General features: G+C 38.0%; 1 protein-coding gene across 1 annotated transcript in view; it reads right to left on the minus strand.

Moving 5' to 3' along the window:
• Positions 1–14,739, minus strand: part of KNTC1 (kinetochore associated 1) — a 72,881-nt gene that overhangs the window by 19,199 nt on the left and 38,943 nt on the right. Inside the window, exons 34-45 of the mRNA XM_077748064.1 lie at positions 14,112–14,392; positions 12,823–12,995; positions 12,276–12,373; positions 11,486–11,624; positions 10,912–10,968; positions 10,278–10,441; positions 9,106–9,210; positions 8,603–8,731; positions 7,875–7,991; positions 6,256–6,365; positions 2,132–2,339; positions 693–782 (exon numbers count right to left, since the gene is read on the minus strand). Of these exons, the coding sequence (XP_077604190.1) occupies positions 693–782; positions 2,132–2,339; positions 6,256–6,365; positions 7,875–7,991; positions 8,603–8,731; positions 9,106–9,210; positions 10,278–10,441; positions 10,912–10,968; positions 11,486–11,624; positions 12,276–12,373; positions 12,823–12,995; positions 14,112–14,392 (1,671 nt within the window). The remainder of the gene's footprint in view (positions 1–692; positions 783–2,131; positions 2,340–6,255; positions 6,366–7,874; positions 7,992–8,602; positions 8,732–9,105; positions 9,211–10,277; positions 10,442–10,911; positions 10,969–11,485; positions 11,625–12,275; positions 12,374–12,822; positions 12,996–14,111; positions 14,393–14,739) is intronic.

Here is a 14,739-nt window from a genome sequence, read left to right on the forward strand (position 1 = left end):
AAAAAAAAAAAAAAAAAAAGAATTTTTCCAAATCAGTCCTTTAGTGACTTCATGCTCATGGACAAATTTCAACTGCCTTGTTAAAGCCAAAATAGAATTAAGATAACCATAAAATATGGACAGCACGAGAAATATTTATTTATTTTTGAGAGAATCATGGGTGGAGGAGGGGCAGAGAAAGAGGGAGACAGAATCCAAAGCAGTCTCTGTGTGGTCAGTGCAAAGCCCCATGCTGGGGCTCAAAAGATCATGACCTGAGCCTAAGTTGGACAGTTAACTGACTAAGCCACCCAGGCACCCTGAGCATACTTCTGTATCCCTTTTAAAGAAGAAGAACCAGGGGTGTCTGGGTGGCTCAGTCAGTTAAGCATCCAATTCTTGATTTTGGCTTAGGTCATGAATCCCACAGTTTGTGAGAGCCCATATCAGGCTCTGTGCTGATAGTGCGGAGCCTGCTTAGAATTCTTTCCCTCTCTCTGCCCCTCCCCCACTCACACACACATAATGTCTCTCAAAATAAATAAAAAACATTAAAAAAAAACTTAATGAAAAATAAGAATAAAAAAAGAGGAACTGGAATGAAATATGAAGCTCAAAGGACAGTCTAGAAAGGTCCTACATGACCACAATTTTGTTAAATGAACCAATAACAAGCATAAAGATAATTCTAAAATCTAATATATTAGGTATACCTGATTGATATTAATGTTGGTTATCTTTTCATCAGCTCTTTCGATAACCTTCAGGACCACTTCAATCATTTCATAGCTGTAGGGATCCAACTGTATAAAAGTAAAAATATGTCAAAACTTGAGAAGACGGTATCAGGCCAGGTTTTATTATGGTCATCAGTACAGATCAAAAATGTAAAATCTCAAGTGTGCCATAGTGTTAGATTATTCTTTTACAAATGAACTGAAATCTCTAAAATTAGTTGTATCAGGATAAACAAACATTAAAATGTCTCAGAAGTGATTTTAAAAAGAAAGCTGTTCCTGGGGTACTAAAATTCTAGAAAGAATAAATATATTAAAGATTCATAATTTTGTAAGATCTTTAAATTAAAATTTCATGTCTTCCATTTAAGATGGAAAAAGTACACTATGAGGAAATGGATGCTTCTCTTGAAAATTATGTAACTAAAAGTATGGGCATCCAAGCAAAAGTTTCTCCAGGGATTCCATTCTGGCTCTAACCACATACTAAAATGCAAAAATTAACTGGGTGGCACCTATATATGTTCATGAAAAGAAAGTATTCTCTTTGTTCTTTGTTTCTGCCCACACACCATTCTTTATTTTTTAATTTATTAAATGCCAACTCAAGTCACATGAATAACACTGAACTAAGTGGGAAGATGATTTCTGTAGTACCTAGAACTTTTGTGAAAGTCTGTATTATTTTTGGCTGAATTTCAGTAAATTGTGAACTATTTCTTGTAGTCTTAAAATCTTCCTTGACCTTTCATCCACCTTTACTCCCCCAACAAACTACTCCTTGACCTAAAAGTTTCAATTCTCAGGAAGATCTCCTATGAAAATAATCAGACAAGAGAGCAAGAGTGTGTGTGTGTGTGTGTGTACACACAGATACATATAATGAGGATATTCATTATAACAATACTTAATACTGAAATATAGAGATAATTTAAATGTCCATCCCTAAAGGCTTGGTTACAGTATGTTTCATCCACATAGAATAATATGTATCTGTCAAAAATGAGATAGGTGTTATTGACACATAATGACAATATGTTCAGTGAAAAAAAGAGAGTAACAGGATATTTAGTTTAAAATAGTCACCAAACTACTAACATTTTTATCTATGGGAATAGGGTCATAGAGATTTTACATTTTGATTTATACTTGTCTCTAATTTGATCTTTTTCAAAGAATGTGTGCTATTTTGAAAAGTCTGAAAAAAAATGCTATTTCTATTTTCAGGGAAAAGGGGAGGAACACTACTACATTAAACTATATTAAAAAGATAGAAATCTAAAATTATCAAAATTAAAAGTTGATAAAAAATATAGAACTTACTTTTCCAGCTTATTACTCTATGTACCTAAATTAACTAAGGGTAGGAGGGATGTGTAAAGCGACCCGATATATTCAGGTGGCTGTTCATCTACCTTATGTAGTATTCCGCTAAGACTGATGACCAGATCTTTTGTGCTTGTCAATAGAGGAACCATTTCCAGGGCTTTGGCCAGGAGTTTGGGGTGCTGCTGCTTTGCGGACTGTGTGGTCGCGTCTCCCTGGCCTTGGCTGGCGTTGGTGTTGTGTAGCAGTGTTTCGATGAATAGTTGAAGAGCTGCATCACAGTCCAACTGAAATGTGCTAAAAGAAGTATTCAATTACACCCTAACTTCCCTGCATGCATGTGTTTTCATACAATTTCTCACCAACACACTCCCATCTAACCCTCTCATTGTCCAGCCTCTTTATCAGATCATATACTCATCATCAGAGTTAATTACTGTTTTTAAAAAAAATCAGATCTTGGGGAGCATCTGGGTGGCTCAGTGAAAGTGTATAACTCCTGGTTTCAGGTCAGGTCATGATCTCGTGGTTTGTGGGTTCGAGCCTCACATCAGGCTCCATGCTGGTAGTGTAGAGCCTGCTTGGGATTCTCTCTCTCTCTCTCTCTCTCTCTCTGTCCCTCTCCTGCTTATGCTGTCTCTGTCTCTCTCAAAAACTTAAAAAAAATCAGATCTTGGGACACTTTGGGTAGTTGGTTAAGCATATTTAGCTCAGGTCATGATCTCATGGTTGGTGGGTTTGAGTCCCATGTTGGGCTCTGTGCGGTCAGTGCAGACCCTGCTTCAGTTCCTCTGTCTCTCTCTCTCTCCGCCCCTCCCCCCCTCATACACATGCTCTCAAAAATAAACATTTTTAAAAATTAAATAAATAAATAAATAAATAAAAGATCAGATCTTGGGGCACCTGGGTGGCTCAGTCAGTTAAGTGTCTTGGCTCAGGTCTTTATCTCACAGTGCATGAGATACAGCCCCACGTCAGGCTCTGCACTGACAGCATGGAGCCTGCTTGGGATTCTTTCTCTGCCTCCGCCTGCTTGTCTTCTGTCCCTCAAAATAAAAATAAGATAAACTTAAAAAAAAAAAATCATAGCCATGTAATGGCATAATATTGGGAATAAATTTATAATAAAATTGAAAATATTTAATTACTTTAATAGGGCAATGCTACTTTCACATCCTTTACAAAAATAGCCAAGATACACATATAAGGACATCTGCTGCAACAACTGTTTGTAATATTTAAAAACTGAGAACAAATCAGTTATCCACTGAAAAAGGGCTAAATTAGTTATTCATACAAAGGAATAACAGACTTCAAGAGACATAAAGAAGACCTATACATACCAATCTTAAAAATATACTATTAAGTGAATAATGCATGCCAGAAAATAGTTTGTAATAAATAGTTTTTGATAAATGTAAAGAATGCATGTTTTTATATGCATAGGGGAAATAAAAGAACAATACTGTCCAAACTCTTTTAACAATGATTATTCCTGAGGGGTAAGATTATATGGAACTTTGATTTTAGAATGTTGCATCTTATTAGAAAAATAATAAAGATTTAAAAATTAAGAAGAAATGGAGCTTTTATGTGCATTATGCTAAGTGAAAAAATTCAGAGAAAGACAAATACTATATGATTTCACTCATATGTGGAATTTAAGAAACAAAACAAATGAACATATGGGAGGGGGGGAAGAAGGAAAGAAACCATGAGACTCTTAAAGAACAAACAGGGTTGATGGAGGGAGGTGGGGGGGGAAATGGGCTAGATGGGTGATGGGTAGTAAAGAGGGCACTTGTTGAGGCATTTGGGTGGCTCAGTTGTTTAAGTGTCGACTTTGGTTCAGGTCATGATCTCACCGTTCATGAGTTTGAGCCCTGCATCCGGCTTTGTGCTGACAGCTCCAAGCCTGGAGCCTGCTTCAGATTCTGTGTCTCCCTATCTCTCTATCCCTCCCCCACATACACTCTGTCTCTCTCTCTCAAAAATAAATAAATATTAGGGGTGCCTGGGTGGCTCAGTTGGTTAAGCATCCGACTTTGGCTCAGGTCATGATCTTGCGGTTCATGGGTTCGAGCCCCACATCAGGCTCTGGGCTGACAGCTAGCTCAGAGCCTGGAGCCTGCTTTAGATTCTGTATCTCCCTCTTCTCTCTCTGACCCTCCCCTGCTCATGCTGTCTCTCTCTCTCTCAGAAATAAATAAAAAAACAATTAAAAAATTTAAAAAAATTAAACAAAATTTAAAAATATATATAAAAATATATAAAGGAGGCTTATTATGATGAGCATTTTGTGTTGTATGTAAGTGATGAATCACTGAATTCTATTCCTAAAACCAGTATTGCACTGTATGTCAACTAACTAGAATTTAAATAAAAATTTGAAAAAAAAAATTAAGAATGAAGTTATAGACAACTGAAATGCCTTAAGCCCTATTAGAAAGATGATAGCTTAATTTGCTACACAGAATAACACATATCAAGAAAAGCTTTAGGTAGGACCATTAAAAAAATTTTTTTAATGTTTGTTTACTTTGAGAGAGACAGAGAATGAGCAGGGGAGGAGCAATATTTTAAAAGCAGTCACTTATTATTGAGCAAGTCACCTAATATGGGTGTTTTTTCATATATAAATTGGTGCTAATATGCAATACAAATTGTAAAAATTAAATGATGTGTGAAAGCACTTTGAAACTAATAAAGTGCCAGTAAACTGGTCCTTCTATTTATTAAACATCTGATATATTATTTATTCCTACTTATCACAGTACTGTTATCTATAAACAAAACATTTAGTTTAATTTACTTATTAATTTTTTTATTATCTTTTAAAATGCTCCCTAAATCATATTAAAAAATTTTTTTTTAATGTTTATTTTTGAGAGTGAGAGAGCACAAGCAAGGAAAGAGCAGAGAGCGAGGGAGACAATTCAAACCAGGCTCCAGTTGTCAGCCAAAGCCCAATGCAGGGCTGGAAGCCATGAACCATGAGATCATGACCTGGGCAGAAGACAGACGCTTAACTGACTGAGCCACCCAAGTGTCCCCACCTTGTTTTTTTTTAAATAAGAAACATCACTGTCCTTTTTTTTTTTCTTTTTAACTTAAAAAAGTTTATTTATAAGGGTGCCTACCCGGGTGGCTCAGTTGGTTAAGCATCTAACTCTCAATTTCAGCTTAGGTCATGATCTCACAGTTCTGGGCTCTGCACTGACAGTGTTGAGCTTGTTTGGGATTCTCTCTCTCCTTCTCTCTGTGCCTCTATCTCTCTCTCTCAAAATGAAAACATAAACTTATTTTTAAATTTTTTAATGTTTATTATTTATTTCTGAGAGAGAGAGACAGAGCAAGAGTGGGGGAGGGGCAGAGAGCAAGGGAGACACAGAATCGAAGGAGGCTCCATCAGCACACAGCCTGATGCAGGGCTTGAACTGATGAACCATGAGATCATGACCGGAGCCGAAATCAGACACTTAACTGACTGAGCCACTCAGAAGCCCCTATAAATAAACTTTTAAAATAAAGATTATTTAAAATAAACTTTTATTTTAAAAGTTTATCTATTTTGAGAGAGGAAGAGAGACCTAAAGTAGAGAAAGGGCAGAGAAAGAGGGAGAGAGGAAGAATTCCAAGCAGGCTCTATACCACCAGTGTGAGGCTTGAACTCATGAATCGTGAGGTCATGACCTGATCTGAAGTTCGATGCTTAACTGACTGAGCCACCCAGGTGCCCCTAAATTACACTTTTTATTATATTTTCCCCCCTCTCCATTCTATCTTCATTTAACATTACTTTGCCCCTAAGTTGATCTTATTTAGAATTTCAATTGCTCATAACAATACTCCCAAACTTTCCTATCATGGGAATCATCCGGACCTCCTATTAAGGATCAGATTCTGGGCCTCGGCCCAGATCTGCTGAGTCAGAACCACCAGGAAGGGGCCCAGGAATCCGTATGTTTAATCAGGTGCCCCAGGCGCTGCTCAACACAAGGCAAGTCTGGGAAACACTCAACCATAAATTTAAAAGGTGATAAACCTAAGAATTTAATCTGGTTCTGGATTCACTTAGTTTGGAGATAAACAACAGAAAACATCCAAGGTCTATGGACTTCATGGAATAATTAGTTATCTTATTACCATGTTCTTGCAGTAAGGAGTACCCGTTTGTTAACAGCAAAAACGCCACTAAAGTTTAAAGAGTTACCAGCAATATTCCAGGATGAGGCTTGTGTCCATATCTATATTCTCCACAAGAGCTTTAATGAGGTCTTTCTTGGCAAGAAAATGTTGCCTGAAAACCGGCTGGAAAGAAATCTAGAAATAAAAAGAGCAAGACAAAACTCCCAATAAGGTGAAATGTACTAGAATAAGGACACCATGGTGACTTGACTTTTTACTATCCTTTTTTATAGAGAAATATTTTTCTAGATTCCTCTCTTTTTTAGCCCCCTACCCAACTTGACCATCATTTTGAGATTTCGGGTATATTTGGCTATGGGTCCAAAATCCCTTAGTCACACTACCCTTTGGCTCTTCATCAGTCAGTTGTTAGCAATAACCAGTCCCATTACTACATTTAAATTAAGCTGCAAAACACATACCCTTTCCATAGTGACCACATTCCTGATAAGCCTCCTTTTGCAAGTAACATAAAATGTTTTAAATACATAGTCTCAAGAAGTTTTGTTTGTTTTTATGAAGTGAAAAATGACTTTTCCCTAGGAGTTCTTCAACTTCAGTATACCTGTATACACAATGATGTTATCTTTTCAATTTTTAAATTTGTTTTATGTTTATTTATTTTGAGAGAGAGCGAGCGAGCGCACACAAGAGCAGAGGAGGGGCAGGGAGAGAGGGATAGAGAGAATCCCAAGCAGGCTCTACACTGTCAGTGTAAAGCTTGATGGGGGGATCGAACTCACAAACCATGAGATCATGACCTGAGCCAAAACCAAAAGTTGGACTCTTGACTGAGCCACCCAGGCACCCCCACATTGACTTATCTTTAACCAAATAGCAACACAAAAGCATGAGGCTAAAGGCTAGGTCTGAAACAGCTTAAATGTTAATTAATGCTAGATATATTTCTATCAATAGTAGGAAAGCTAAGTAGAAAAAAATGTCAAGCCTCAGGGGGTTGCCTCAGTCAGTTGTGTCCAACTTTTTTTTTAATAGTTTATTGTCAAGTTGGTTTCCATATAGCACGGTTGTGTCCAACTCTTGATTTCGGCTCCAGTCATGATCTCACGGTTGCATCTTTTAGTGCAGAGCCTGTTTGGCATTCTCTCTCCCTCTCTCTGTTTGGGATTCTCTCTCTCTCCTTCTCCCTCTGCCCCTGCTCTGCTTGCTCACGTGCTCTCTCTCAAAAATAAACATTAAAAAAAAAGTCAAGGGCGCCTGGGTGGCTCAGTTGGTAAAATGTCTGACTTTGGCTCAGGTCATGATTTCACAGTTCATGAGTTCAAGCCCTGCATAAGGCTCTGTGCTGACAGCTTGGAGCCTGGAGCCTGCTTCGGATTCTATGTCTCCCTCTCTCTCTGCCCCTCCCCCACTCACATTCTGAATCTCTCTCTCTCTCAAAAATAAACATTAAAAAAAAAAGTCAAGCCTCTTCTAATTTTCTTAAAAATATAGAAAACAGAAAATGAAGCAAATGGTAATTATATCTTCGAAAACATCAACGTGTATATTTAATAAAAAATTTATGAGTCCACAACATATATCCTCTTCCCAAAGAAAAGGACAATGAGGCCTTTGTTTTAAGATTTCCTGGGGAAATCATCAAAATGGATAAAACTTCATGGTACTCTGAAGAATACTCACACCAAGTTTGCCAAGACGAATACCCCACTGAGCATCAGTACTGAGTTCACGGAACTTAAGCTCTGTTTCTATTTCCTGATAAAGGCTGGCCAGCTGAGAGCCCACCAGAGATATTGCCTAAAAAATTAAAATAGAATTAAAATTCAAATGCAAATAAAATACTTTCTAAGACCTCTTAGATGAAACCCCACAATAAAAATCGTAATCTCTCTTTGTGATAACAGTGTGGAATGCTTTCTAGTGCTTCATACACACAGTCATTATTCAGATAAGTTAGGTCATTCAGCTTTTAGTATGATGCCACAAATGTAGTCTGGCTTTCCTTCGAAGAAAAGACCAAATTTTGGTTATCCTGCAAACAAAACCTCCACGAAAGACAAATTTTAAAAGAAACAACATCAAAAAGAAATTTTGCATCCATTAAACTTGTTCTACAAAAAAAAAAAAAACTGGCTCATGGGTCTAAGGTTTCAAATTCACTTCAAATATAGAAGTATAAGAAGTGAAGGTCTATGGTTGCATACAGATTTAAGAAATAAAAATATAATTATTTGGGTTGAGCAATGCCTATGAGCTGCATGTACATTCACTGGTGTGTCACTAGTCAGGGAAATGAGTTAGCTCCACATTTCTTCTGCTAAATCTTTAAGTGGCAAAGCCAACTTCATTTCTTCCCCCTAAATCTCTTAATGCTTCAAGAAATGAAGCTGTGTTTGCTTAGGTCGTACCAAAATTTTGTCGTAATTCTGCCATGCTTTATCTATGAGCTTCCAGAGACTTTCAAACACTTCCTTTTGGGGTAAGAGAGTGCAGTAACCCAATGCCAAGTCAAGATCCACCAGGCGACAGTTAAATACCTATTGGAAGAAAGCATCAAGAGAAGAACATTCTTTACAACCAAAATAGAATTTGGTCTCTGAATGCTTATTTATCATCAAATTTAATTATAACCTCTAGGAAAGAATAAGTGTTTCATGAAAGGTCATTTCGAGTACCTTGGTTCCAACATGTTCGCTTAGCTTTAATATCCTTTAGCATTATCATAAACTTAAGGAAACAACTCAGACACGTTGTATATGGCACAGAACCCTTACCTTCTTCTCCCTGACAATCCCATCACTTCTCTTCAAACCCTAATATCCTCTCCTCCTCTCACTCTTATCCTGAGAAATCAGATGCAATCAGGAGAAAAAAGGGAGAGAGAGAGAGATTACCAAGAACAGATACTCACTTTGTGCAACAGGGTTGTAGCGTTTCCCCGGATAAATGTAACAGCTTTCTCTTTCAGTTCCATAACAACATGCCTTGATTTAACTAATGTGGCCTCTCCAAACAACTTTGAGAAAGGAACAAAAGAATAGTTAGGTCCACTTTTATCTAAGCATCATTTTCAAAATGGTGGCCCCATGGTGTAATGGTTAGCACTTTGGACTTTGAAAACTCTTCTTAAATATTAAGGAACTTTGAAAATTCATCATTACATGCAAATGTGCTGGCATTTAAACTATGATGACAGAACACTGTGACTGAGGGGGGAGATGACTGGGAAGGGGCAAAAAGGAACCTTTTCAAATACTCTATATCTTGATTGAGCTCTTAGTGATATGGTGAATACACTGTTGATAGGCTTAAAATGTGCAATTTTGAAAGCTATACTAAAATAAAGTTAATTTTGGGGGCGTCTGGGTGGCTCAGTTGGTTAAGCATCTAATGCTTGAATCTGGCTCAGGTCAGGGTCGTAGGATTGAGCCCCACATTAGGCTCCATGCTGAGTGTGGAGCCTGCTTAAGATTCTCTCTCTTTCTCTCTGCCCCTCCCCCCACACTTGCAAGCTCCCTCTCTTTCAAAAATACATACGTACATATATATAAAAAACTAAAGTTAATTTTGTAAAAAACTGACATTTAACAAACATAAACAGAATGGTAGAAGTGAATACAATTCTCTCTGTGATTAGTTTCATAAGCAAGTATCAACAAGTACTTTGTCTTCTAAAACTTCTCAATGCTGTTATCAGGTAATAATTATAATAATTCAGGCCAGAGTAAAACAAACAGCAGATAGAGTTTTGACCTAATATGTTCACTGGGTTTCGAGTAAAAGACCTATCACTGCAACCTAAAACCTCAGCTGAATGATTTCCTCTCCCTCAGTCTGCTCCCTCATTTGCAAAATGGAGACCCTGAAGACTGTTGTCAGGATTGTATATGAAAAGTGTGCAAGTACCTTGAACCGCATCCAAATCTTAATTAGATGCTCAACATAGGTTTCTTAAATCTGACAAATTATCGATTTTCTTGTTCCAGAGCCAAATGAGAAAATGTGACTCTAAATCCTTTTGTTTGGCGGGGTATTTATGTCTATATTCCTCAAAAGTGAAACCATTTGTTCTCAAAACTATACCTTTCCACTCAGACTGGCATCCATGAAGCTTGATACAGAGTGCTGAAGACAGGTGCCAAATGAACCAATGACAAATCTTAGGGCCAGTTCCCACTGGCTAGATTCTTGAAGGTTCTGGAGCAGGGCCGAGATGGAATTTATAATAGGTAAAATGAGGTTGTCTCCTATGAAATAATAAAAGTACTTTATTTAAGTAAAAGTATGTTAATATTTAGATTTTTCAAAGAAAGAAAGATCATACTATTGAAAAACTGTTTTCAGGGACGGCCTATGTCTTCAATGTAGATAACCATCATAAAATTGGTTCTTAAAGCTAGTAAATGAGAGAATTAACATGGACTTGATTTAAACCAAAAAATAACTAAGTTTGATTATAACTTATCTATTTTGAGATGCTTAAGTCACTAGCTGGGGAAAAAAAAAACATTTCTCCATTGGGAAAACCAAAATTTATGAAGAGATTCATAAGTTAATGTTATAAGCCCATAACACACTCTCCTGGCCCTCTAGACAGTCATAATTAAGTACATCAAGAACACGAAGTCAGACTTATATTCAAGATTTCAAGGAATTTCTGTTTTGCTGTTATTTATAAAATCGTAATACAATAGTGTACATTTCTGATGTCAAGTACCTTCATTAATAGAGCAGTATGGTAAACTTATAGAATCCAAGGGACGTCTCTTGCTTTCTACAAAACAGAAATACATAACAGTAAATAAAACAACTGTAAACCACATATTCTAAAAAATATTTAAATATTATGCTATTATCAAATAATGTTCTAAAGCAAACTGCTACTTAAAAAAAAAAAAAGAACATTTAAGTATATACAGAAAAATACACAGGTAAATACACAGGTAAGTCTACAACTTGATAAAGTGAATACACTCCTAGCACCCAAACCAAGAAACAGAACCTTACCAGCACCTGAAACTCTCTCTTCCCTCTTTCTACTCTGTCATTATTCACCCTTGAGGGTAACCACTCCTGACTTCGGACAGCACAGCTTCCTTATAAGCCTGTCCTTGCACTTAACATAAATGAAATCATACAGTATGTGTTCTTTTGAGTTTGGCTTCTTTTGATCAGCACTATGCCTGTGAGAGGTACCATATTCCTGTGTGCAGTCCTAGTTCCAAACCTCCACACTTTAAACTTGCATAAAGCAGAAACACACAGAAAATAACGACACAAGTGACATTTACCAGCCAGAGGCAGAAGTGATGCAATCAATTCATAAATAACAGGCAGCACCATCTGTGACTCCAGAACTATCCCATCTTCACTGAAGAAGTCACTGTAAGACCACTCTTCATATGGATCTTTGTGAGTTCCAAAAGAAGTCTAAAAACGAAATCACAGAAAAGATACAAGTACATACACTCCAAAACAAATCCCATCTTCACCAAGCAGAACCCAGAATCAGATATATTAGAGCCAAACGTAGTTTGGATGGTCAAATACAACAGGGTAGTCTGTGGCTTATGATAATGCCATTTTAAACTAAACCGTTACTCTAAGATAAGGACAATGTCCAGAGATGCTTTATTTGAGGCCCAGCATTTCAAAAGATAGGGCAACTTAAAGCCAATAAATGTCACTGAAAGTGAGGTTTCGTGCCCTTAAGCTTTCTGGTCTAGAATAAGAAAACACAAGCGATAAGGGTGCCTGGGTGTCTCTGTCAGTTGAGCATCCAACTTCGGCTCAGGTCATGATCTCATGGTCTGTGAGTCTGAGCCCCACGTTGGGCTCTGTGCTGACAGCTCAGAGCCTGGAGCCTGATACGGATTCTGTGTCTCCCTTTCTCTCTGTCCCTATCCTGCTCACACTCTGTCTTTCAAAAATAAATAAACATTAAACAAATAAAAAATAAATTTAAAAAACCCACAAGAGATAGATTCAGTATTTTCATAAACTATACAAGTGATTTAAAAGTGGTACATAATGGGTAGGCAGGGGTTTGGTTAAAGGAAAAGAAATTCAAAAGCAATGTACTTTCATTAGAATTCCACAGTCATCCATTTGGCACTGTCTGGAAAGCTCTACTGCCGTTAATGTGTATTTACATAGTTCTAAAGCATCTAGCAAAAAATCTGAAAGAAAATGGAGAAAAACCATTACAACAATTTTTCATGTGTTTGGAATAATGAAAACAATCTTTTAAGAATTACCATTCAAAATTCTAAAGAAGGCCACAAGGTAGAAAGAAAGGTTTCCACACAGCTTTGACTACCCGAAATGATGCAGTTCAACTTTTTTCTTAATCTTGGCTGAGATGTAAACTCATATGTGGAGAGGCAAGGAACTTCACAATTCCATCAAAGTGATTATCATCAACAGTTGAAAACCACATTGTTAATATCTGTAAATATTTTAAAACAATAATCCCCATGGAGAATCAATTATAACTGGCCCTTTGTAAAATGGAGAAAACGATCTTTTGTCTTTAGGGCAAAGACCAATTGTAAAGAGGCAGCATGTGAGAGATCCGTGTGAAATGAAGCACAGAACACGAAACTACGTATGTTATAAATCTTGTCACCTGGGCTGCAGATGGTGGCAGCTTGGCAAGCTAGAGCATGTATTTCAGAAGGAAGATTGAGGCCCACAGGTGTTGCCATCGGAACATCATTAGCCAACATGTGACATAGCTTCTGACAAGTCAAAAACAGCAACTTCCCAGTGTCAGCATTGCAGTGATACTTAAACAAGTCTCTGGGAGAAAGGAAGTGTCAGAAGTTAGAATACTCAGAGCAAAAGCAAACGCATTTGCCTTTCGTGGATTAAATATATGACCACCACCACCATTTAAAAATCTCTTTAAAAAGGGAAAGGGGCACCTGGGTGGCTAGGTCAGTTTAGTGTCTGACTACGGCTCAGGTCATGATCTCATGGCTTGTAAGTTCGAGCCCCGCATTGGCCTCTGCTTCTGTGATGACAGCTCAGAGCCTGGAGTCTGCTTCAGATTCTCTGTCTCCCTCACTCTCTGCCCCGCCCCCACTCACACTCTGTCTCTCTCAAAAATAAATAAACATTGGGGTGGCTAGGTGGCTCAGTCGGTTACGTGTCCGACTCTTGGTTTCGGCTCATGTCATGATCTCAGCAGTTGGTAGGTTTGAGCCCTGCATCGCACTCTGCATTGGCAGTGTGGAGCCTGTTTAGGATTCTCTCTTTCCCTCTCTTTCTCTGCCTCTCCACTGCTTGTGCTGCCTCTTTCTCTCTCAAAAAAAAAAAACCAAAACCTTAAAATATAAAAATAAGCATTAAAAAATAAATAAGCAAATNGGGTGGCTCAGTCGGTTACGTGTCCGACTCTTGGTTTTGGCTCATGTCATGATCTCAGCAGTTGGTAGGTTTGAGCCCTGCATCGCACTCTGCATTGGCAGTGTGGAGCCTGTTTAGGATTCTCTCTTTCCCTCTCTTTCTCTGCCTCTCCACTGCTTGTGCTGCCTCTTTCTCTCTCAAAAAAAAAAAACCAAAACCTTAAAATATAAAAATAAGCATTAAAAAATAAATAAGCAAATAAATAAAGTCTCTTTTAAAATGTTTTATGCCTTCGAATATGCTTTGTCTTTCAACTTATTTGGGATACCATTAACTGTCGGAAGGCAAGGAGACCTAAATTCAATGGTTAGGTTATCTAACGACTCTGTGTGAGTTACCTGCCTGCTATGCTACCACTCTGTGATGCAAACTAGTCTCTGAGGATAAGAAACCAAGAATGATTTCCATGAAAATGAAAAGGTCACTGGCCTAACCCTATCACCAAAGAAGTCAAGGGAGCATTCGTTCCTTTCAGACAAGCTATGTACGCATGGGGCCGGGGCTCACCTGCATCTTCTCAATGCTGCATCCAGGTTCCCGTGACTTAAGGCTCTCAAGGTCAGTTCGGCCTCCCGCTCTTGCGTGGACATGTGCAAGGCCAGCGCCTGTCTGTGCAGCTTGGACTCGGCGCTCAGGCTCTTGTCCTTGGCGGCTGCAGGCTCTGCCGTGCTCCAGGATTTGTGTTTAGTCTGTGTGACTTCATGAGCTCTGATGTACTGTTCACGGAGCTCTGCGACCAGGGCACTGTTGTTGTAATCTCCAAAGGAGAGGAAGACCTCGAAGTTCTCCTAGCAAGGCAAGCAGGACAGAATGCGACATGTGTTCACTTTGTCTGTTGTTAAAAACCACTGGCGAGTCTCAAGCCTCTCCTTATTCCCCCTCAAAAACCACTCCCTTGTAAATTAAGAATTTAAGACTTTATGTTTCAAGTTATCAAAGTAACAATACTATATATAAAAAGTTTGAAAACTAGAAAAAACCATTTGAACCCAGGATTTTTTTAAATGTTTATTTTTGCTTTTTTTATTAAAAAATTTTTTTAATGCTTTATTTCTGAGAAAGAGAGAGAGACAGCGTGTGCAAGGAAGGGTCAGAGATAGAGGGAGACACAAAATGCAAGGCAGGTTCCAGGCTC

This window comes from Crocuta crocuta, unplaced genomic scaffold (assembly GCF_008692635.1).
Source record: "Crocuta crocuta isolate KB4526 unplaced genomic scaffold, BGI_CrCroc_1.0 scaffold29, whole genome shotgun sequence".
In the NCBI taxonomy this organism is placed as follows: domain Eukaryota; kingdom Metazoa; phylum Chordata; class Mammalia; order Carnivora; family Hyaenidae; genus Crocuta; species Crocuta crocuta.